The sequence below is a fragment of the Desmodus rotundus genome, chromosome 2, assembly GCF_022682495.2.
Source record: "Desmodus rotundus isolate HL8 chromosome 2, HLdesRot8A.1, whole genome shotgun sequence".
Classification (NCBI taxonomy): Eukaryota; Metazoa; Chordata; class Mammalia; order Chiroptera; family Phyllostomidae; genus Desmodus; species Desmodus rotundus.
Genome location: NC_071388.1, coordinates 4,245,263 through 4,269,707, shown reverse-complemented (window position 1 = coordinate 4,269,707; position 24,445 = coordinate 4,245,263). Strand labels below are relative to the sequence as shown.

Sequence of the window (24,445 nt, the reverse complement as noted above, 5' to 3'; positions counted from 1 at the left end):
CAAAGGGCCGACAGTCTCTATGACTGCCCCTGCGCCGGTGTCCCCAGAAGCTCTGCAGGCTCCTCCGAGGCTTGTACACCTCAGAGCCGCCTGGGCGGGTCTCCCTGGTGAGTCTTCAGGGTACACGAACCACGCTTTGAGGACTCGGAAGGGGATGCTGGGCTCCTGCAGGCCTTCTGGTTCCGACACCTCGAACGCTTCTGCTCATTAATCGAGATGCCCACCTCGCCCCAGAACATCCTCAGCTAGAGGTATGCACATCTGTCTGGGCCTGTAAAGGGACAGGCTGGCCTGGCAATGGGCACCCTCAAAGGAGGGGAGAGGCCAGGGCTGCAGAGACTTGCCTTGTCGGGGTCCAGCAGGGCATGGCAGATGATGTCCTCGCAGATGCTGGCTGTCGGGGCCAGGCAGTGCAGCCGGTAGAAGAGCTCCACACAGGTGACGTGATGCTCCTTGGTCTCTTCGTTCAGCTGGCTCCACAACACACGGGCCACCCTCTGCGACAAAGGGGACATGGTGTGAAACACAGGCAGCACTGCCCATTTCCTCCTGCCCAGGCTAGTCCCCATCCCCAGATGCTGGCTTCTACCTACTTTTGCTACATGAGAACCCTTAACGTACAAAGAAACATGGCCAACAAACAGAACAAGGCAAACCCAAGCCAGACCCTGGGCCCAGCAGAAGTTGCCCAGGCAGGGGCCCCACATGGAGCCTGGGGCCAGCGTAGAGCCTCCCCTTTCCGGGAGGAGTCGACCGGAAGCAAGAGCGTACTGGCAGACCATCCTCTGAACGAGCCCAAACCGAGCCTGACCACTGCCAGAGCTGGGGTTCCAGAGATGCACCCCTGGGAGAAGGGTCTGCGGTGGCCACCAGTCGTGAGGTGGACCCAGCGGCACCTCACCACCTCGGGCCAGGGGGCTGAGACTCACTTCCAGCTCCAACTCTGTGTACTGCTGTCCCCATTCCCATGACAACTCTGTGGCCGATGCCTGGCTCACAGTTGGGACATGGATTGTGTCTCAAACGGTGTTCTCCACCACCCCAGCCCTGATCTCTGCTCTTCAAACGCACGGGGCCTGCAGCCGGCTGCACCCCTGCCCAAGTCTCAGGGAGCCTGCAGGGTACCCAACCCAACAGAGTGAGGCTCACCAGCAGGGCTGGTCCCCACTTCTGGGAGGGGGGTTTCTGAAGGCACTCTTCCAGGGCACAGAAGAGATGTCTCCTAGACTGTAATATTTTGGGGACATCTTGGATCAAAGAATTTTTCCGGCCTATTTGTCTCTGTGATGGAACTGTGTTCTGTGCACAGAGCAAATGAACCACTGACGGACTCCAGCCCCAACCGTTATTCATGTTTTACCTGAGAGAGCGTGGTTTCCAATCCTCAAGTCACAACTAAACTGATGGTACTGAAAACTCAGGCCAGGACCAGAAACTGCCGAGACACCCCCTCCCCCCCGCCCCGGCTCAGGTCTGAGTGGCCCTCTCTGCATGGTACTGGAGCCGCTACCTTCCTCATCACCTTCCTCATCAGTGAGGACAGCCTTAGGGACAGCTTTCTTTTCTTTTTCTTTTTTTAAAGTAAGCATTAGCATTATCTTTAGTTTGTAGAGAAGAGTAATGAGGCACATTCATATTTAATTTACTTCATCACTTATGGTAAATGGTATGGTTGGGATTGGAACTTAGTTCAGAATCCTGGAGCAACTGCTCTGCTGGTAGACACCTGGTCATACGTTCTTTTTTTTTTTTTTAATTTTTTAAATAGATTTATTGATTATGCTATTACAGTTGTCCCATTTCCCCCCCTCACTCCACTCCATCCTGCCCACCCCCTCCCTCCCACATTCCCCCCCTATAGTTCATGTCCATGGGTCATACTTATAAGTTCTTTGGCTTCTACATTTCCTACACTATTGTAGGACAGCTTTCCATAAATGGTCTGGGTGGAGGATACCAGGTCCGCCCCTCTCCTTCCAGTGGGCAATACCTGGTAGAAGTCTGTTTTCTCGGCAATGACCGTCAGGATTCTTGGTGCAATGGGGGGCACCGTCACCATCTGCAGCTTGCCGAAAAATGGGTGGTACCCGGAGCTTTTAGGGCGTTTCATCTTATCCTCGATGACCAGTGCCAGGGACTGGGAATGGTTTATCACCTCCAGCAGAGTGTAGATGGCCACGTGCTGGAGCTCACAGTCGGCCCCGCAGCAGCTGATGGTCATGAGGGCCTTCAGCCATGCCGGGAAAGTGGCACCACCGGCTCCTGCAAGGAAGCCGACCAGAGAAGGTGGGACAAGCGGAACTGCCTGGGGGTGGCGCTCCGGTGCACGGGTTCTCAGACATCCTGAGCCCAGGAGCCGCCTGGACCTCCGGGTGGTGACACATGTACAGTCAGCATCAGGGCCACAGGACAGGTGAGACCCAGTCTGGTTCATCAAGCTTATCAAATTATTCAAATTCTCCAATGTCGAGGGCAGGGCTTTGAAACAACTCAAAATGTGTTTTCTATTAAAAGTTAGGTATAGTAAAATTCCCACTAAAATTAAAAAATTTACGTAAGGTAAAATTCACACTCTGCGGAGAGAGTTCCAGCTGCTTTTCTGGGTGGCAGGGCACACGGCAGTAGCTTCAAAGGCCAAAGTGGGTGGAGGGCACCGACTCTCAGCCCGGCTCTCGCAGGTCTCCATCACTGGCAGCTGCAGCCGGCGGTCAAGGCCGCGGAAATTCAAGGCAATGGCTGCAGGACGGGAAACCCCTGTCCTAGGCCCCACCGACCAGATTCCTCTGCGATGTGAGCACCCAGGGAGAAGGTGGCTGTCTGTAGCCAAGGGGAGAGCTGCCACCAAAAACTCACGCTGCTGACACCCCGATCTGGAACTCCCGGCCCCCAGAACCGTTGAGAAAATAAAGTTCTGCTGTGTAAGTCGCTCGGCCTGCGGCAGTTTGTCGGGGCTGCCTGAGCTGTGACCCTGTCTGCTAGGTGTCACACTGTGTCCCCCAGCTGTTCTTACATTGGAGTCCTAACCCTGGAACCTCAGGATGTGACCCTGTGTGGAAACAGGGGCGATGCAGATATAATTAGTTACAGTGCGGTCACAGCAGAGAGTCAGTGGGCCCCAACGTGACAGGTGTCCTCAGCAGAAGGCCATGCACACACAGGGAGAGCACCGCGTAGGCCTGCAGTGACGATGCTGCAGGCCACGGAACAACCAGAAACTTGGGCAGAGACCTGGGACACAGGCTCCCCGAGACAGCTGGAGGGGCAGGGCCCTGCCGACCCCTCAGCCTCAGACATATGGCCTCCAGGACGTGAGAGAGGATGTTTCTGTTGTTTAAGCCACTCAGTTCGTGGTGCTTTTTACAGCAGCCCTAGCAGACTAATGCACAAGTCTTTAACAAGTCTCACGAAACAGTCTATTTTACTATTATTAAGCACCTTTTATGCTTCTGACCTTCTAGGGGGCCAACACCCAATGTTTAAAAATAAAGACCCAGCCTTGCCCATGTGCCACCTGCGTGCACAACTAATTAGAAATGGTGCAAGGGCACAAACGTGGCAGTGTTCCTCCCTGGCCCACAATCCAGTTCCTCTGGAAACATCCAAGGCCTAAGGACCCTGACCCCCATGTGGGGGCTCGAGGGCCACCCACTCACCGGGGGGCTGGAAGAGCGTGTCGCAGAGCTGCTCAGCCTCCTCTGCGGATAGGTAGACGGGGAAGGTGGCGCAGTCCAGCAGCAGGTGGCAGGCAGCAGCGAAGGCCTCCCTGCAGCCCTCCCTGGGGGTCCCCAGGTCCGTGACCACCTGGTCCACGGCCCAGTCTCCCTCCTGTGTTCGGTCAGGGCTGCTGGGCAGAGGGGAGGGCGGTTCCACACTTTTGGTCTTAAATGGAGACCCTCGGACTGTGAACCAGTCTGAGAGCAGCTGCTTAAACTGGGGCATGTTGATGGGCTTGGCCTCCCAAGAGTTCTTCCTGCTGCGGTGGCTGGGCTCCGGGGCGCAAGGCCTGCCCTCGTCCTGCTGGCCCGCAGGCTCTCCGGCCTTGTCTGACTCTCCGGAGGCCGTCAGCTGTGCCCCCAGGATGTTCTTGTGGGCAAAGCTGGCAACTAGCTCCTGGATGGAAAGAAACGTCCTCTGCATGCTCCCACCCATCTTCCAAACGTCGTCCTTTTCGGGAGAGATGCCGGGGACCCGCAAGTGCTCGGCGAGCTCTGGCGATGATGCACTGAGCCCAATCCCACTGTCTTCGGATTGCAGCACGGGCAACGGAGGGTCCTCGTCACCTGGGGTCACTGCCTTTGTGTCTAAAACTACTTCACTGTTACCACCTTTTACCGGACTCTGCAAAACATGGAAGTTCGTAATGTGCATCTGGTGAGACCGGAGGATCCAAACACCAGCCAAGTGTGGCAACCTGTAAATGTGCATCTCCTGGCTTTAAATTCGTAATTCTCCACCCCAAGAGAACCCCGTGCACAACAAAACGACGTGGGCACACAGGCAGCGGAGAGGCGCGGCCGGAGCAGGGGGCAGGCAGACCGCCACACTCTACAGGCAGGCTGGCCTTGACTTCATTAGACTCTTCAGCATTATCAAAGTTAGTTAAAAACAGTTTCTGACAGATTTCAAAATATAAATAAGGAAATGAGGCTGAGGGCAAAATAAAGGCATGAAAAACTAACAGGAGAAAGCTAGAACGAAGTCTTTTTTTTTTTTTTAAAGATTTTATTTATTTATTTATTTATTTCTTAGAGAGAGGGGAAGGGAAGGAGAAACAGAGGGAGAGAAACAACAGTGTGTGGCTGCCTCATGAGCGCCCCATACTGGTGACCTGACCCACAACCCAGGCATATGCCCCGACTGGGAATCGAACTGGCAACCCTTTGGTTCACAGGCCCATGCTCAATCCACTGAGCTACACCAGCCATGGCTTGAATGAAATCTTTAAACACACATACACACATACATAAAACACACACACATGTGTATGTGCACAGTGAGTCCTCACAGAACGTCATCAATAGGTTCTGTGGCTTTAGGTCAAATGATGTATGAGGAAAGCAATTTCAACACAGGCTCACTGATATGAACAAGAGTTAAGTTCCTGCGGCTTCTCATCAATGTTACAACAAAACAATGTTATTCGAACACTTGCTGTACACATTTTTGTGTCTTTTCCAAAGGGATGACACGTCAACCTTCAATGAATTGACCTCTTTCCTTTACTGTTACTTAGATAATATTACATCAGACTTGAAAGTCTTCAGCATTTAACCTATGGGGCTTTCTAGGGAAGGATGAAAGAGTATTATGCAATTTTTCAGCCATACTCTCTTTAATTTATAGACTACACATATCTTAAATCATTCTTGGGATATTTTTCTCCAATAGCTAGAACAGCTGTTGGAGGAAGAGGAGTGACTTTGCAACAGAAGCAGCCGTCTGTCACCAGCTGTGAGCCAAGGCTCCCATCCCACCAGGCAGCTCCTGTGCCTCCCAGCACCGCTCGGGACACACGGCTCTCAGGAGGCGGGGCTGCTCAGTCTGTTCACGCACCTGCCGCCACTGTGCCCAGTGGGCTTTCAAAGGCGGACTTTTCCAATCCCTAGACAAACTGGAAAATAAAACCAGTTCAGAGACCAGGCACCTCCAACTGCTTCTGGAACTGTGCCAGTCTTTTTGGAGGTCGATTTGGCGGCCTTTCTGCCAGTTTGAACAGAAATGGGTTTGACTGTGATCCATTACTAGGAACCGAGCCTCCTGAACAGGTGCGACTGTGAACGAGCTGTGCAAGGGTGTGGACTGCCACATGGTCTGTAAGACTGAAAACTGGAAATCACCTAAGTAACATCAGTAGGGGCGTGGGGGGCCCTGGCAGGTGTGGCTCAGCGGATTGAGTGCCAGCTTGCAAACCGAAAGATCACTGGTTTGATCCCTAGTCAGGGCACATGCCTAGGGTGTGGGCCAGGCCCCCAGCTGGGGGCACGTGACTATGGAAAAGTGTCCCTAAGCAAAGCAAGTCAGTGTGTGTTACGGGTTGAATTGTGAATTGTGTTCCCTAAACAAAGATAATGAAGTCCTAACCTCCAGTACCTGTGAACGTGACCTCGACATTATTTGGAAAGAGGCTCCTTGAGGATGATCAAATTAAGACAAGGTCTTAGAGTGGCCCTAGTCCAGTGAATGGTGTCCTTACAAAAAGAGGAAATGTGGACACACACACACACACACACACACGACAGACACCTGGTGAAACTGAAGGCTGAGACTGGGGTGACGTGTCTACAAGCCTAGGAACGCCTAAGATGGCCGGCTGACCATCGGAGCCAGAAGCATGGACCACAACCTTCCCTCGCAGCCTCAGAAGGCATCAACCCCAAGGACAGTAACTTTGTTATTCAAGTCACTCAGTCTGTGGTGCTCTGTTACCATGGCCCAAGGAAACGAATCTCTCCCGTGTGTTTCTAAAAACAGGACGATGCACCTGCCAACAGGCACATAGGAAGGTCTGGGCTGAGCACGAGCTGCAGCCCTGGCTCCAGCAGGGGAGGAGCAGGGACGGGGAGCGAGGGCACGTTAACAACATCCCTGCTACACGCTTCTATGCAGTGAGGGTTTGAGAAGCATCTTGTAGATATTACCTATGTATCTTTTGGCTCTTGCTCCTGTCCTAACCAACCCTAATTGCTTTCTGCTCCCAGGGAGGCATAAGGTCCTTTTAGCTCAGAGAACCGATTTGGCGGCTCCCTGCACATACCCCGTTTCCACCGGTGGACTCCACGTCCAAGAAGGAAGGCGGCATCTGCACCTTGCTGAGCACTTTGAAGCACGTCTTCAGGGCGTGCGTGAGTTCATCCAAGCTCAAAGCATCCGAGTCCTCAGCCAGAGGCTGCACCAGGCAGGCGAGCACCTGCGGGAGGTACTGGGTCTGCACCTCAGAGTAGAGCTCCTGTGAAATGAAGACACGGGGCTAAGGAACATTGTCGGGAGCCAAGGAACAGCTGACCCTTGACACAGTCGGGACGGATGAGATGCGTCTGCACAGCAGAGGCAGCTGTGGCTGGACTTCCTATCTCTTCTTGCATGCATGTCTTTGCTATTACTAGGTGGTGGGATTTTTGAGCACTTGTATTTCAGGTCCACTGATCTGCAGAATTCCAACGCAATTGTACAAAATGCCTTCTTGGCCATAGAACAAAAGTCCCTTGTAACCCCTCCATGGCCCACTTCTCCTACCTATTGGAAGATTAATATTAGACAATGCGTAGGCCAGCTGCCCGAAAAATGGAGAAAAGTTTTACTAGATGTCCCCCTTAACACAACCCCCCCTACACCTTGGACAGGAGTAATAATTGACAGAACTAGATGGGTAAAAGAGCAAGGAAAATATGTGAACTATTATGATTTAAGCACTAGGGAACAAATACAAAGATCATCCCCTGCAAAGTGCATAAAGAAAGAACCTAGACAGGAAGACAGATGGCTGAGTTAGAAAGCCTAACCACATAGGCCCTTTTATAGTTCACATATAACCGCTGGCTAGTCTAGCGTATCTTTTTGACCTATGCCAAATTCTGAAAACTTTGTTAGACATCAAATGATCGAATGACATTTGAAACTTTGTACATGTAGTTACTTGTAGTTGTCTGACTGATAGCCCTCCTGGTCAAAATTTTAGTGTGAATAAATCTGTAGAACTTCCTGTACATTTTCTTGGTATTTCTGTATAGACCTTTTCTGCTTGAGAAATCATGCCATGCACCTGTTCCTTTGATGTTACATAACAAATCCTGATAAAAATAAAGCTTGATTAAACTCTTAGAGTTTGGTCAGACCCACAAGGGCTGGCTGTTCTCCGGCATCAAACTTGGTGTCCAACCCCTCATTCTTCGCCTGCGCCGTCCATCCTTCGGGGACCCTGAGACCCGCTGAGGCTGGACCTTGGGAGAACATGGTGTCCGTCCACAGTCCTGAGGGACAGCGCGCCTCACAGGAGCTTCTCAGGAAGCTCGATGTCTTAGAGCATAAGGAAGTTTCACGTCAACCCCCAAATCAGAAAACACGTACTTCTTTCTGATCTGCACAAACCCGTGCGCTCTGTTCCTCCTTTCAAATCTCCACCCTCTGTAACAGAAAATTGCCGCCACACTTACTTCCGTACAAAGGAAGTTGGTTTCCTTTGAGAAAACTGGCCAACGGCAGCGTTTCAAGCAGGACACACACTGCGTCCCACTCCTAAAGGACCGCCACAGAGGGAGGCACCCAGGCCCCCGCCTGGTCTGTGGACTTTCGGCTCAGCGCGCTCACAGCCGGCTCACAGTCCCAGCCCCTTTGCAGGAAGACACAAAGCGCACAGGAGACTCTGTCCAGCCTCGTCCTCCGCGCAGAAAGCAGCAGCAGAACCGTGCTGTGCGTTCACGTCAGACTCTTCCTTGGCGAGTTTAGGTTTACCGAGCAGGCGCACGGCACGCGCCAAGCCGCCCTCCACAGCCAAGGGCCTTACCAAGGGGATGACATCCAGCAGGAACACGAGGAGGGTGCAGAGCTCCGAGACTGTGGGGGGTGGGCCAACGCTCTTCCCAGAGGCGGGGCTCCACTTCTCTGCTCTACGGAAGTCCCTGGGGAAAAAACCAGGGCAAGTCTTTCTCCCATGATAATTTCAAGTGTTTCTTTACTTTTCAATAAAACTACTTATTCTCTTTCAAACATAAAGAAAGACAGCTTCTATCGTTCCAATCATCAAGTTTCGGTGCCTACAACCTCCTAACAGAGAGAAGTATCTGTAAGGGTCTGCTTGTCTCCCAAACAGGTGTACCCTGACGTGAAGTTCATCAGTCAGGTGAGGGTGGTCCAACCCACGTGGGCCCCACACCCAGCCGACCTGGAGTGCTGTCGGACGGCCACACTTGCAGGCCCCCAGCCCAGAGCAGGAGCCAGCCCCTGGGAGGAGCCTGGTGGGAGCACGGCGCAGGCCGCACACCGACTGATGCGCTGCAGGGGCCAGCGCCGCATGTGACACCAGCACCCACCCATGTGGACGGTTCCTGCAGGGCGGTGTAGTGCCACTGCCCCATGGAGCCGCCAACCTTACACTCCACACTCCTTTGAAAAGAGCAGGCACCTGGTTAAATAGGTTAGTTACAAAGTATATCCTGGTTCTCATAGCAGAGTGACTTTGGGTGCATCCAGCGACCCCCACGCGACTCCACCCGCGGTCACGGTCTCCACTGGAAGTGAGGGCCTCATTACTCTAGTGTTTATCGCAGCCTGAGAACGACTGAAGAACTGCACCCTGGTGCCCTTACTTCTGGATGGCTGCTCTGAAGGAACCCATCTCTGTGCACAGAGACGGGAGAGGACGTCACACAGCAGTATTGCCATCAAGAAAACCGAAACTGTTCACGCCACGGACTGCTACACTGTGTCTGTTACCATGCAGACCTCTTCCAAGCACCTCCCAAACGGCACAGGGCAAGTTACATACAGCCCGTTACCACTTAGATAAAACTTCAATAGACAAAATGGGCTGTATCGTCATCACACACTTGTTACACAAGCACAGATAACGCCATGGGCGGCCCAGACACTAACTTCAGAGATTAACATGGGGGTGGAGGGAGGAAAAGTTGCAAAGGTGGGGAGTTAGCTGCACCTCGGAAGCAACATTTTATTCCTCAAAACAAAAAATCTGAAAAGCAATGGCCAAGCGTCGCCTCCAATTTCAGCAGTGGTGCGTGTGTGTCCGATGTTATTCCCTGTCCTTTCTCACGTTTGAAATGTTTCAGTTAATTTTTTTTTTTTTTCAAAGCAAGCACACCTCCTAACTATGAAATGGAACCAAGCTGCCCAAAATATACTCCAGCTTCAGATAACGTGGCCTTGCTGTTGCCCACGGACGCAATGACAATAACGTAATCCTCACAGGTCCCACCGCCCACGCAGCAGGGCGGCTGGGAAGTCGGGTGTTCCTGGGCTCTAATCCCCTGCTGCTCTTTGCTGTGCAATGCCTCCCGGTGCTTCCAGCTGTCTGGCCTCAGCTTCCTTCTACGACTTTCTCTGGGCTGTCCTGAAGAGCTGAGAGTATCCTAAGGCCCTCAGGCCAGAGGACGGCCCAGACAAACACTAAGCAAAGCTACTATCACAGCTGCTAGGCTACGAAGGGCCACAGCACACAGCATTCCCACCGGGAGGGGAGCCTCAAGCATGAAGTCACACAGTGTGACTCACTGGACGAGGCAGGGTGTGAGACATTACAGCATTCCTCCTCAGCAGGGAGAAGGACCCCGAAAAGGGCTGGGCAGGAGCACTCTAGTCCCCAGAGAGCGCGGCTGAACTTCTGAGCTGGTGGAATTTTCCAGATTCAAAGTGACACGAAGCTGGTTACAGCAGCTTACAGCATGGATGCCTTTGTCTGATGAGCAAGACATGGACATCTCAAACACACTCTACCCCGTCACTGAGCCACACAACCGAGCTTCTCCCCTGGATAAGGCCTCCCAGAAACGGTGTGGAGAAAGCATATTTCACCCCTAGCTAGAAACCACACTGAGAATTTTCTGAAGTTCGACTTTAGTAAACAAAGAAACTCCAGAGTTATGGGGCAAAGAGTACGGGAACCTTCTTAATGGCAGTGTGTTTTCTCCTAGTGTAAGTTCAATTGAATTCCTGCCAGCCCTGTGCGCGGCAGAGACCGCTCACCTGCGGCCAATCCCCCCACATCGAACCACCATCAGCAGCCACGAAACCAGCAACCCTCTCATCCAGGCGGGTCAAACTCATTTTCTCCGGGGACCACACCAGCCTTGCAGTTGCCTTCAAAGGGCCAAATGTGAGTTCAACTCCTTAACAGTTAAGGAGTAGTTACATTTATACAGTCTTAAAATTACTTTGACCCTTTGAATGGGGGCTACCTCGAGGCTGACGTGGCCCCCCGTGAAAACGAGTTTGACATCCCTGCCCTAATCCTTCCTGCCTGTTCATTGCCCTGCCCTGGCTACTCACCTGAAGCAGTCCTCGAAGCACCTGGTCATGTAATCCCAGAGAAAGTCGGAGCTGAGGGACGTGATCAGCAAGTTCACGGTTTTCACAATCTCAGAGGCGTTTCTGTTTTCTTTTATGGCGCTGTGAAGGTAGAGGGATATTCACACACGTACCTGCGAAACACTTCGTTCGACAAGAACACGTCTGACACACTGAGTCATCGTACCATTTACAACTTATTTCTGGAGAGACTGACAAGCTCGGTTAAAGATGAAAACATCTGTTCTCACGTGGGAAAGGGAGTGCACTATGTCACCCTACACAATGCTCTCAGAAACAGGCTCAAGGCTCTTAGAAAAAGAGCGGGACACAGCAAACCAGCTTTAGTCCCACTGAACGACTCGGATACTTTATTCGTGGAGTAACGTGGTTCAACCACTCAGGAGGGAAATCTGGCTGACATTTAAATGTGTATCCTTCCCAAGTATGCAGCAAAATATAAAAACCAAGATTTTGTATTTTTCAAAAAAAAACGTGTATCTTCTATGACTCAGGAAATTTACTGTGGGGATTTATCCTACACAAAGCTTCGCACACAAGGATGCATTATGCTCAAGAAAAATGCTGCGAGGTCATCCAAACACTGAAAAAGTGGAAACCACCCAAGACTCAATCAACAAGGGAATGGCCTAAGGTAGCCATTATATTCCACAGGAAAAGACAGTGTAGCTACTCTCGACTTGCATTTAAAAAAATAGGCAACTGCACAGTGTAATTCCGTCATTAGAATAAAAGGCACCTCCCCCCTCCCCCCTCTATATATGCACTCGTTGAAAGTCTGGAAAGAAATAAAAATGTTTTGTGTCTTTCTCGGAAAGGCAGTGGGATTACGGATAGTATTTTTTTTTTCTTGATACCTTCAAATATTGGTACATTCTATAACGAGTGTATTACTATTTTCATATTCAGAAAAGCAATGCTCGGGGAGGAAAAGCAAACACTAAGAATTCTCTGCATGTAAAATCAATGAACCAGAAGTCTCTTTCCATGGATGTCAGTGTTCTGCCCGCCCAGTGCCACTTCAGGCAGAGGGAAGTCACACGGAGAGTGAAGTAGTAAGAAAAGGCTGCCCCCAGAGGACAGAACTCCGGGCTGGTAGACACCTAGACCTTTGAAGTCAACAGCCTGCTTGTCTCCCCAAACCTTCTCCCCCACCCTCAGGGTCCCCGAGCATGTGCCCTCAGGGTGCCCTTACTTTGACCCCCCCCATCTCCTCAAGACTCACCTCCCCTGAATCCACTTCCTGACCTTCCCCCCACCCCTGCCCTCCTCCCTGAAACTCACTACTGGGGTAAACTAGACCCGGTTGCGTCTGTTGAGTAACTTTTCATACTTGACTAGTAAGTACGGTTTGTGCTTCCCAGGCTGGGCAGGACCAAGCTGCTTTTAAACTCCTCACAGTGTTCAACAGGGGGCAGTCCATTCATGTCACAGTGACCTGCGCTGCGCCACTTTCCGAGCACTTCACAGTTCACAGTGCACAACAGGGGAAAACGTTAGGGAGGGAGGCAGAGTGTAAAGCGGGGCCAGACCCGGACCTTGTCAGCGCGCTCCCACTCTGCGTGTAGCTCAGCTGGAGGCCAGCGCCCAGCGCGTCTCTGCAGTAAGAGTAAAAGGCCCGGATGACTTCCAGGAACAGGCTCCCAACCACCTGCGGGCCTGCAATCAGACAGAAAACGGCCAGAGAAAGATTAGCAACCCACTTTTAAATCAATAAACGACATACACGTGGCACGCACAGGGCGACTCTCCACAGACAACGCACGCCACCTAAAATGCACAGGAACTCTGCGCTGTGGCAATGACAACTCCCGCCGGGGGTCCCCGCCCCTGGAAACGGCCGGTGTCTCTGCAGAGCTCACTGGGCGCTGGGCCCTGTCCTAAGCATTTTGTACGTATTAACCCTCACGGCAGCCACACGACCGGGCACTACACACATGGCAGTCCCCGTTACGGACGTGGGGCTGCGGCAGGGGTCAGAGCCAAGCCAGATTCTGCGGGGGGGCAGCCGGGGCCTGTTTGGTTTGGTTTTCTTTTCTTTTCTTTTCTTTTCTTAAAAAGGATTTTATTTATTTATTTTTAGAGTGGGGAAGGGAAGGAGAAAGAGAGGGAGAGAAACATCAATGTGTGGTTGCCTCTCTCACGCCCCCAACCGGGGACCTGGCCCGCAACCAGGCATTTGGCCAGACCTGGAATCGAACACGTGACCCTTTGGTTTGAAGGCTGGCACTCAATCCACTGAGCTGCACCAGCCAGGGCTGTTCTGTTTTTTCTTGTCCTGAGCTCTCCTTTATTTATTTACTTTTCAGTTTTTATTTTTACTAGGCTGACACTGGTTAAGTGTGTGCTCTGCCATAAACTGCTCCACCAGAAACGTGACTCAATGCAAACACAACGTGGAATTCTTCTGGTCGTGAGCTAGGACACTACAAAAGGGACAGCAGCTGTGGAAGCTCAGGGAGGTGGCACGAGGAGCTGGGCCAGCTGCACTCTGGGGGAGCATGGTGGCCGATTCGGCAGCTGCGCAGGGGCTGGACGCTGCCACTCCCTGAACAGCAGCCAGCAGGCATCGAGGGGAGGACTCTCCCCCAGGCACCCAGAGGGACGAACACAGGGTCAAGTCAGACGAAAAGAAAGCTCCACCCACATATCTGTGTAAGAAGCAACTGCAATTGATGTGGTTTTTCATCAATGGCCTAAGAATCCCGCACCCTTTTCACAAGTGGAGGCCAGCTTGCGGCCCCCGTCAGCGGAGGGCAGAGTGAGGCTGAGACTGGGCCTTGGAGTGGGACAGACCAGGCTGAGTGCCTGCCCTGTGCCTCTAGTCTACATTGTCCACTCCTCTGCCTCTCAAGTGTGTCTTCCCTCAGACAACTAAATGACCAGAGAGCAAATGAAATGACTGGTCATTTGTCCCTTCCGGAAAATACAAGCAGGAGCCCAAGCTGGCAGCGACACCTCATGGCTCAAAGTGCACGGCCTTGACATAAACCAACCATCTCCAAAACGCTAAGGTGCATTTCTTCCTTTGAACACTCCCCAAGCTACACAGCCAGCTCCCAATGCCGTTGTGTAACTCATTTCATTTTCCAGGCTGTACCATGGCCATGACCTTCCAGAGCTGCAGTCACCCCCACCAAGAGAAATCTACTGGAGCCACTGCTGGTCGATGGAAGCAGGGGGTGGGGGGTGGGGGGGTGGGGGGGGTGGGAGGGTTGGGGGGAATCTGCACTTGGACCTGCAGGTAGCACTTCAGGGTGGAGCCTGCGGAGACAAAGGCTCCAGGCTTCGACTTTGGCCAGGAGCAGCGAGGGCTGCCCACGCCGTGCGGCGCAAGTTCATCTGTGTCCCTCGAGTATCGCCGTGGGTGCGGCATGTGTGAGTGGTGTCAGGTAACCAACCAGCAGTGTCTTGGCGAAGGAGCTCAGGCTCTGGGGTCCAACACACGGAGTTTTAATCCAGCTCCGGTGTGGCCGCTGGCAAACAAGTTAGCCCTGTTCAACGTTAGTCTGTCTGTGAAATGGGTCCAGTGAGGACCCCATCTGAGGCTGCTGGGGCCTGGAGGCACGTGTGGAGACACACACTGAATGGGGGTGCAAAGTACTCTGCACAAAGGAGTCACCCAGCCGGTGCTGTGACCAGCAGTGAGAACCACCGGGACCTCGGTCTCCCCTCCCTCCTTCCTGTGTACCCCAGGGCCTGCACCAGCCCTGCCACATACACACACGTGCTCCATGTCCGTCTCACAATGAGTCCCTCCTGGGGCCGGAAGGACAAGGCAACAGCCCCCCGGCGGTGGGTACACCCGAGCACCAGACAACGCCACCGAGGCTGCAGTCCAGAGAGACGAGGGTTCTCTTCCCGCTCAGGGAGTTCCAGAGGTTAGGTGTGAGGACTGAAAGTGAACGGAGACGGCAGCACTTCTCTTTAACGCAAAGGACAGAGAAGGTCATGTTTCTCGGCTGACGCTCACAGGAGCGCAGTGTGTAAGAGGGGCCCTTCAGGAGCCAGAGTCTAGTCCACCCCTTTCCTCCGACAGAGGAGAAGGGGCAGGAGCGGCTCGCCCAGGTCAAAAGGCCAAAAGGGGGAGGAGGGCCCCCTTTTCCAGAAAATAAAACAGAAGCTCTGGCATTTGAAGTCTGACATTTGACTGGAGAAGTTCTTACAAAGTCATTACTGCGTGTGCTCTGTGGGCCCCCCGCGGCCCCCTGCAGCAAGGGCTCAAGGGCGTTTTCCTAAAAAATGTTCTAAACTTGTGTGTAAAGCTTTTAAGTGGTGCCCAGATTTGGTCACTGAGCCCCGTAACATGACTACAGAACTTCAGGACCCTGAAGTTCCAGAGACCCGGTTACGCCGAGTGACGTGCCGCCTGCATCCCACCGTGTTCAGCTCCCTGAGCTGGCCGCGCCGGCCGTGGCGGGGCCCGGGCCGTGCACAGTACCTATCTCCGGCTTGTCCAGCAGGCTGACCAGGATGCGGAAGGGCCGCAGGTACGCGGAGTGGCGCTCTTCTGCGTCCGTGTCGGAGAGCTCCTGGTGCAGCAGCTCGGCCAGGCCCTGGGTTTTAAAGGCACAGGTTAGGGTGCTGCAGGGTGAAGCGGGACAACACTGGCTGCTCCCGGGACGAAGGGAAACCGGGTGCACGGCACTAAGCTGGCACTCTCCTCACCGCGCCCCAGGGACAGGCCCAGGTTCCCCCCCTGAGGTGCTGCAGAGAAACACACTGAAGCACCTGACAGGAATCGGGGTTGACTTTCCAGAAACGCTCCTTACCTCCACCAGAAGATCCTTGGAGTATTTCTCAAAAAAATACGAGGACTGGTCTTCGTAAGAATCTGAGAACTCGGGTTCCGGCACCAGGGAGTTTCCTTTGATGTCTGAGCCTGCGAAGGAACCGGCACGGGAGCTGTGAGGAGGGAGGGCTGTGCGCACAGAGCCCCAGACCGGCAGTGGTCTGTGCTAACTTCAGACCCCCTGCCCCTGCCCAGGACACGGCAGGGTCCAGCAAGACAGCGGGGCGCTGAGGACCACAGCGACCGAATTCCGTGTCGACAGGCCGATTAGCTTGTCCCAAGAATTCAGCCCGACCGTCTCTGACATGTGCGGTGACCAGGATCTAATGGTGTCAGTGTCACTTAAAAAGCCAGTGGTTACTTGCACAGCATTACGGGGAATTCATTCTCCTCTGACTGTCCTTGCTCTGAGTCCGGGGCAAGTGTGGGAGGTGCTCAGGGCGATGACCTGCATCCCCTGGTTCAAGCAGTGAAGCCAGGGCTCGGGGGCTGCGGCTACAGGATCGGCTGACGTGGACTCGGGCCCCGGGTCCTCTCTCTACACAGCGAGACGAGCCCCACTAAGAGCGAGCTATGCATTGAACAAAATCATCCTTTTGATAAAAAAATGCTTAAAGAGCCCGGAAACACTCATCTTGAAATCTTTATAAGCTTCCATGCAATGGCTTCTGAAACTTTTATAACCAGGGGACGAGAGGGAAGGAGGGGTCAAGAGGACTTCCTGACTCTGGCTGATGAGATCTGTGTGCTGGGGAGCACAGAGGCCATTTGGGGCAGCGCAACTCCCCTGTGGGACACTGTGCCGGTGTACCCACGTCACTCATGACACATGTGCCCCACCCCAGAGACAGTGCAGCTCAGGGAGCGCCCTGGTGGGGACGGTGGGCGCTGGGCGGTAAGACGTGTCAGCGTAGGGGGTCAGCTGCAGCAAGTGTCCCGCCCGGGGCGGTGGGGGCGGGGCGTGCTAGTGACGGGGAGGCTGCACCTGTGCAGGAAGAGGGCGTTACTATGGGAAATCTCTGTACCTTCCTCTTAACTTGGTTGTGAGCCTACAGCTGCTCTAGAAAAAAAAAGTCTTTTTTTAAAAAAGCTGCAGGCTCCTTGCACAGCATGCACTTTCGTGGTAGGCTCCGTACGCCGTCTTTTCTAGGTGCAGGCTCGTGGGGTCTCAGTGAATCCGTGAAAGCGCTACCCTTCAGCCTGTGACTTCCCGGGCTCTGGCCTGGGAAGTTGTCCCACCGACAGGCAAGGGCTCATTACCTACAAGGGTGCGGGCTGTAAGACGCAGAAGCATGTGCCCACGGTCCTCGCGTGCTCCCCAAGTTACCAAACCGCCCCCCAAAGTCACAATGCCACACACACTCCCACCCCGCGAAGCCTTCCTTGACATGGAGCCCCCGTTTGTGGGTTCCCCTCACGTGCCCTCCCCTGGGAAACTTCTCCATAGCAATGGGATACCACCTGAATAAGGTTTAGCTACGGTTTTTCGTGGTGTTTCCAGCTTCTTACAATGGAACTGAATTAGCATCTCAAGAATCTCATTTATTAGTTTCCTGTTTTTAAGGTGATAGTAGCTGCAGGACCACCAGAGCCAAGGTGTGGGCCCCCTGTGGTGTGTGAGGGTGTTGCCACACGTCAGGACTCGGAAATGTGCCACCGAGACCACGGTGCATGCCAGGCAGCAGCGTGAGCAGCCCCCTTTAACTTCCAGCAACGTGAGCCTCATGGTACCCAGTAACCACGGTACCTAGTAACCACGCATAAAGCCTTCTGTTCAGAGACATGTCTCTTCTCAGCAGCGTCTGGGTGGCAGCCGAGAGAATCCGCACGAGGTCCGGTCTGAGCAGGGGGATGGCTCTCTCCTCCGAGTCCTGTCAGGAGGACACAGGGGGCGGTCAAGTCGGTCCCCGACGTTCGGACAGGCGGCCCTGCCTGCCAGTCTCCAGAGCTTTCTCTGAGAAAGGCAGGTCTCTACAGTGCCCAGGGACAGAGGCTATTCAGTTTCTGCCACGGCATCACCATCCTCACAAAAGCGAATGGGGACCTTTCAGCGCTGAAAGCGAGTGGCGACCAGACCGCGCAGCTGCTCACCTCCCGGGACAAACACCCGAGGTCTCGCAGGCCCTCCCGCCTCCCTGGGAAGTCCCGGCGACTTCCCCACGAGAACGCGAGCGACTCACCAGACAGGTGTGAAAAGGGAAGAAGAAGAGAACGATTTCCAGGTTATTTCTTTGCACCAGAACATTTGAGTCCAGCAGAGATGCGCATAAAGCCTTCACCTAGAAATGACAAAGGACGCGAACGCTTCATTCCCAAGACATTTAGGATCACTTGCAGGCTACTCTTTAGTCATAAAAACGAAAGCAATGTTTCTAGGGAGCCTGGTGCCGCTGTGTGAAACCACGAGGAAGAGAACAGTAAGGGATACACACGGGAAGCCTGGGTCCCAGTTCCAGACCCTGGGGCTGTGTGACGTTGGGAAGCCGGCTGCCTGAGGCCCCACCTATTCCTCTCGGAGCTGGAGGGCTGTGGACCAGAGGCTCGGGTTCTGCGACTTCAAAGTCCACGATTCCAGAAAGGAATGTCTTTAGGTTCCAATAGAAATGCTCGGCTGAACTCAAACTCCAAAGACATTCAGTCAAACGCGCCCCAAGCAACTCAGGGCCTGTTTCAAGTGTCTGAGGATAGAAGGGCCACACAGCTGCACGGGACATGATGAGACAGCTCGGCGGCCCGTGCCAGTGGAAAGCTGTGGGAAAGCGGAGGAAGAGAGGGAATGATCCTTCTCCTGGGAGAGCTGAGCTGGGAGGACACAGTGCCTCCATCGGGCCCCTGGAGGAGTAGGGGCGGGCAGTGAGTGGAGGAGGTGTGGGGGGGGGGGGGCAGGGTTGGTGGGGGGAGACAGGCGTCCGCAGCCAGGCTGGGCCATGCAGGCCCTGACAGGCGAGCGAGGTGCCTGGAGTTGGGAGCGGACTGTCAGGGACACTCCTGAGTCCAGACTCCGGGCACAGGAAGCCCAGTAGTCTTCAAGCACTCTCCGGACAGGAACACAGCTGTGCATCTCTCACAGATCGAAAGGGAGGGGGTGGGGCGAGAATGGGAGGGGAGGAACCCCTTAGAGACTACTCATGGTCTGGTAGCAAGACTGAAGCAGTTGGGGCGGGGCCAGGAAAACAGGAAGAGATGGTACTGATGGGCAAGAGAGAAGGGAGGGTGTGTTCAAGGGCCTCCCGTGCAGGTGCTTTCCATCCACCTCTTCACTTAATCCTCAGAGCACCCTGAGGCAGGTCTATCAGGCCCACTTTGCCCAGAGGCATGGACTCAGGGGTAAGTAATTCACACCAAGTCGTGGACATTCTAACCACGGAATTCAATTTCCAACATTCGAAGTTCAAAGCATGGACGCACCACCAGGTGGCGACAGACAGCAGGCCATCAAACACACAGGAGGTGAGTTTGGGGAGAAGGCAGGAAGACCTGGGAAGTTCTAGGTTTTAAGGTCCTGAGAAAGCATGTCACTGCCAGGAAAGTGAGCTAGCCTCGAAGGGACTGGGGATGGACACCCGAGGAACCCCGACAATCTAGTTTTGAGAGCAACAGCGGCTGGGGCAGGACCAAAGCTGTGACCACCACCGGTGGGTGGAGGTCAGCGTGGTGCTGGGCAGAGGAAGAAATCGCGACTCTAGCTAATGCAGCGCAGGCTGTGCAAAGCTCTCCATGAACCTGACAGCTAACTGTGTGCTCGAGAGCTGGGGCGCCCAGAAGGGCCTCCCCGGGTGTGACAACACTCGCTTGGGTGCATAAATCGCCGCATGTTAAAAATAAACAGCGTATCCCGGGTCCCCGTGTGTGGGAGGGCGCCGCCTCCACATCTGGTCGGCAGCTCCGCATCACACACTCAGACTGCACGTCCCCGCTGCTCCCCAATGCCACTGTGCAGCCCCGGCGACAGCCCCTGCCTGCGTGCCCCAGGGCCCCCGCAGCCCCAACGAGGAGGGCAGCACCCACCGTGAGCCGGTGATCTGTCCCCAGCATGTGCTTCTGCTCCTTGCCGGGCACGTCCCTGTTGATGTGGCTCACCACGAAGAGTGAGGCGGGCAGGCGGACGGAAGGGCTGGCCAGGACGCTCCCCCAAAGGGCAGCATAAAACACCTCTTTGCCGACCACCAGGGACAGTCTCAGGAGCAGAGTGTCCGTCCTGTGGACAAGAGATGACAGAGTGTAAGGACTGGTCCCCGTATGTCCTGTCCACATCTCCGTGGGCTGCTCCGTGAACGCTTTGCCAACGGCCGGGCCCGTTCGTGCTTGTCGGGGAAACACGACTGTTCTCACTGTGCAGAGCTGCTGCCGTCTCTCGTCTTCCTGCGTTTGTCCACCCGTCCCTCACTGAAATGGAACTTGCGAAAACACACATATCCTGAGGCTTACAGCTTCTTGGCCAACAGGCAGGGTGAGACCCGTCTCTGCCTCTGGCCTGGCTGTGGTGCTGGGCTACTTTACCAGAGGGCGGGGCCACCTCCAGAAAGAGGACAAGCAGGGCGGCCACTAATATCGAAGCCCAGGGAGTCATTACGTGTCAAAAAAAAAAAGTGGATGTGATGGACTGCAGCCTGTAATGATAAAGGTGCTCCCAACTTGAGCACAGCCAGCCAAACATGTGCCAAGTGACATCTGACTTCAGAAATGCTGGGGACAAAATGCACCTGGGCCTCCCACTCCGCTGCCATTTCCAGGAAGCCTGGGACACTGCTCCCCATCCCCGCGCCCAGCACCTCTGTACGCTGACTCCCACTCAGGGAAGCTCTCCCACTGAGGGCGACACACACTCGCCTCTTATCGTTATCTAGGTGTCTCCCACGACAGCACGGCAGCAGTGACGCCGCGGGTTGCAGCTGCTTTTCCTGATGCCGACCACGGCCGGGCGCTCCTTTGCTCGGGTGCGCCTGCCACTGACCAGGGCACCTTCCCTGTCAACAGTGAAGACACAGCTGGTGGCCGGGTGAGAGCATCTGCCAATAAAACAGCAGAGGCAAATCCCCATAAAGGGCCTCCACTTAATGAGTGCCCCGACCCCGAATCCGGAGTGCCCCTTTCTCGCGTGCTTCCTATCTGCACAGAAGACAGAAAACAGTCACAGACGGACTGGCCCAGTGCAGTGAGGTGGCCTCCCCGGTCTCTGGTGTCTAAACTCTGTGTCCGCCTCCTGGCTGGGTCCCCAGGACAAGCTGAACCTCCGTGCATGTCAGCTACGAGATGGGGAAAGAGAGGGAGGTGGGGGAAAACGAGGGGAGTGTTGTGAAACCACTCGGCCCGGGAGTCCAGGGCCGTCGCTGCTTGGTCAGCTCCGCTGGCAGGCAGGTCCCTGGCGCCCCGACGAGCATCTGACACATGGCTAGCACTCGGAACAGCTGCCTCTCTCTCCCTCTTATTACGACCCAAACTGTCTCCAGCTGACTTTTCAATAATCCGTTCGGCACGTACAAAAACATTCCAGACAGAAAGTCTGCTAGCTTTTGATGTTAGAAGTGAATTCTGTTCCCCTGAAAAGTAGTCTGAGCCTTTTTGTCTCATAAACTATTTGTAGCGGAGGATGTGCGGTTTCATCCTCTCAGAAAACGAGCACAGATGGAGAGGCCTGAGTAACAGCCAAGGTTTAGGAGAAGCACGCGGGATGGCTTGGCAGCTGAAGGCATCGATTTCCCCTTCAGGGCTGGGCGGACGAAGCGTATCTGTGCCCAGCTCTGGGCAACGCAGCAAAGGCCCCATTTGGGGCAAAGCAACCCAGCGTCTGCAGTCACAGCAAGTCGGGCAGATGGGTCACTGTGTCCCCTGTGCAGACAGGATGGTCCTAAGCAAGGAAGAGAGTCCTATAGCAAATCCCCACGGCCACAGGTCTAGGACGCCCGGAGGGCCCCTCTCTCTCCAGGACCCCACTCACAAGACGACCAGCACCCAGACAAAACCCAGTGCAAACGGCAACGCACACACTGCCACACCCGCCTCTGCCTTCAGCGGCAGGTCCCCAAAGCACGCTCCCCGGAACGCCGGCCACAGCAGTGGGCTCTCCGCTGTCACAAACGCCACGCACGCTACCCCTTCTTCAACATTCGCAGCACACCGGCTAGTTTTCTTTATCAATACATGCAGCTTTAAGCCTCATTTTATTCTGAAAGAAATTAATGGGTATTAAAATGTAGGCAACGGAGAGCAAAGCAAGAACAAGGCACCTGGGGCTAACAGCAAAGCAGCCTTCTACCCAACGAGGAGTCCTGTTGTCTCAGTTGTGAAGCTACAGTGAGTGTACAGTTCAGAGCCCAGAACTCGCACTCCTCTCTTCAAACCAACCAGCACCCAAAGACAAGGTCAAACCCCAGCCCCACTACTCCCACCCTTCCCATGCGGCCTGGCCGCTGCTCCCTGCACCTCCTGCAAACACAGCTCCTTCAGCTGCCACCGAGTGAGTGAGTGACACGGGCCGTGCCCCATAAGCCACAGCCCTGGACGGGCAGACACCTTGTTGAATGGACAGTCATGAAAACCACCCGAGCCGTCACAACACCGCACAGGCAGGGGGGTGACAACAGCACCCTGCACCCCCCACCCCTGCCCGGATGGGGTGGAGCCGTCAGCAGGCTGAGACCCACCTGTCGTAGATCTCGGAGCCCTCCTCCAGGCCAGGCAGCAGGCCGATGATGAAGGCCTGGAGGCTGGGCAGGAGCAGCTTCTGCAGCGGGAGGAAGTACTTCTCATACAGGCCAAGCAGCACGGGCCTCACCGACATGGCCGCGTGCGCCAGGAGGGGAAACAGCCCGCAGCTTTGGGGAAGAAGAGGGGTGAGGTGGGATGAACGAGACACGTACTCAGAGGTCCTAGGTGTGCAGCCAGCTGGCCCCCTGAACTGGAGATGTATCCCTGACCTGGAGATGTAGCCCTGACCGGGTGGCTCAGTCAGTTGGGGCATCACCCCACAGACCGAAAGGTTGCAGGTTCGATCCCTGGTCAGGGCACATATAGGAGGCAACTAACTGATGTTTCTCTCTCCCTCCCTGCCTTCCCCTCTCTCTAAAAGCAATGAAAAAATGTCCTCAGGTGAGGACAAAAATAATAATAATAAATAAAACATAAATAAACTGGAGACGTTGACGCCTGCCTGTCCTGATAGGCCCCCCAGTGACATGCACGCCACACCCCTACGGGCCTCTGGGAGGGTGTGCAGGAGGCCGCCTCCCTGTGTGAGCCCCGCCCTCCGAATCCCACCAGCTTGCCCTTCACGGTTCTCGAGAACTGGGGCTCGGGTTCCTTGGATAATTAAAGGGGCCCTGGGGAAGCCATCGTACCTGTACAGGAACAAGTCCTTGGCCAGCCATCTGGTCCCCACGATTTTAAAGATGACCTCATAGGTTTCCAGGGCCTTCAGGTGCACACCACTGGGCAGAGCGGGATGCAGGCACTGCGCCAGTCTCTTGCTGATGACGCGCCGCCGTGGCAACAAGGAGTACTTCAGGTTACTCTGAAGTGCCTGGAAAGCAGGAGGAGAAACCCGTGAGGGAGAAGGTGGTGATGGTGGCAGTGGGAGACAGCAGCAGGCCACCGTGGCTGCAAGACATGAGACAGGACAAGAGGGTGGAGGGACTGCATGGGAGGGCCTGGCGGGCACAGGGCAGGCTCCAGGATGCGGTGCCAGGGACGCCTCCAGCACTGTTGGGCATGAGGCAGGCTCCAGACTCGAGAGCAAGAGAAAACTGTCTCCCTCAAAGTGACCGTCACCGTTGGGCCAGCTGCTTGGCCACTGGGCACCATGCGTGGGAGGGCCATGTGCTTCTGTCTGGGGCAGCCCCAGTCCACACAGAGCAGGCACCCTGCAGACTGTGGAGGGGGGGACTTCTGGCCCCGTGGAGACCCTGCACACCCTGGCAGCCCCTGGGTGCTGCCCAGCGAGGGGAAGAAGCCTGAACCGCCTGTCACAGCCAGGGGGCTCCGAGTGGGGGGTCCCCCAGAAAAGAAGGGTGGGGACACTTCTAGGCTGTAACTCCTGGCATTTCACCAGTCGGGTCCACAGCTGAAACAGAGCCCTGTTGGCTCCACAAAGCAGGACACAGGCCTTGTCTGTGCTATAGCATCCCTGGCGGTGTGCTTGCTGGGCGTGGGAGCAGTCAATGCCGGTCATCAAGGTTAGGGCCCCACGGCTGGGCGGGGCTTCGTGACTCAGTCTCGTAACACCAAGTGTCCATCACGGTCACGACGGTGGACGTAACTGACGCTGATATTTACTGAACGCCCCCACGGCGAAGCCGCACTTCCTAACACAGCCACTGTGAAGCCTCCGCAGCAGGGTCCCGCCACCCCCCTCACACTCTGTGACGATACAGGTCCATGTGGGGCCTGGCCACCGTCCTTCCCGGGCAGCCTGCTGACCTTCCTCCCCTCTCGGAGGTGGGATGGCCGCCTGCCACGTCTAGTTTCCCCTCTGATGGGCACCAAGTGCACACCAGTCGCACGGTGGGACCTAGGGGCGGGCCCCTCGGGGGCAGGTCTGGGTCCCTCCCCATGTCTTCAGCTCTCTGAGCCTGCAGTATGGTGGGCTGCCCGGAGGAAGTCACAGAACGGGCAGCTGAC

At 54.9% G+C, this 24,445-nt stretch overlaps 1 protein-coding gene across 5 annotated transcripts in view; it reads right to left on the bottom strand.

The window, feature by feature from the left end:
* The window catches only part of DOP1B (DOP1 leucine zipper like protein B), a 76,585-nt gene that overhangs the window by 33,431 nt on the left and 18,709 nt on the right, over window positions 1–24,445 (bottom strand). For all 5 annotated transcript variants that reach the window (XM_053916918.1, XM_053916922.1, XM_053916929.1 and 2 more), the window contains 14 exons: window positions 23,167–23,348; window positions 22,474–22,644; window positions 19,838–20,027; window positions 18,010–18,108; window positions 17,577–17,700; window positions 15,810–15,919; window positions 15,479–15,593; window positions 12,576–12,696; window positions 10,999–11,118; window positions 8,501–8,615; window positions 6,755–6,946; window positions 3,654–4,338; window positions 1,991–2,262; window positions 345–497 (listed from right to left, as the gene is read on the bottom strand). In XM_053916918.1, coding sequence (XP_053772893.1) covers window positions 345–497; window positions 1,991–2,262; window positions 3,654–4,338; window positions 6,755–6,946; window positions 8,501–8,615; window positions 10,999–11,118; window positions 12,576–12,696; window positions 15,479–15,593; window positions 15,810–15,919; window positions 17,577–17,700; window positions 18,010–18,108; window positions 19,838–20,027; window positions 22,474–22,644; window positions 23,167–23,348 — 2,649 coding nt within the window. The remainder of the gene's footprint in view (window positions 1–344; window positions 498–1,990; window positions 2,263–3,653; window positions 4,339–6,754; window positions 6,947–8,500; window positions 8,616–10,998; window positions 11,119–12,575; window positions 12,697–15,478; window positions 15,594–15,809; window positions 15,920–17,576; window positions 17,701–18,009; window positions 18,109–19,837; window positions 20,028–22,473; window positions 22,645–23,166; window positions 23,349–24,445) is intronic.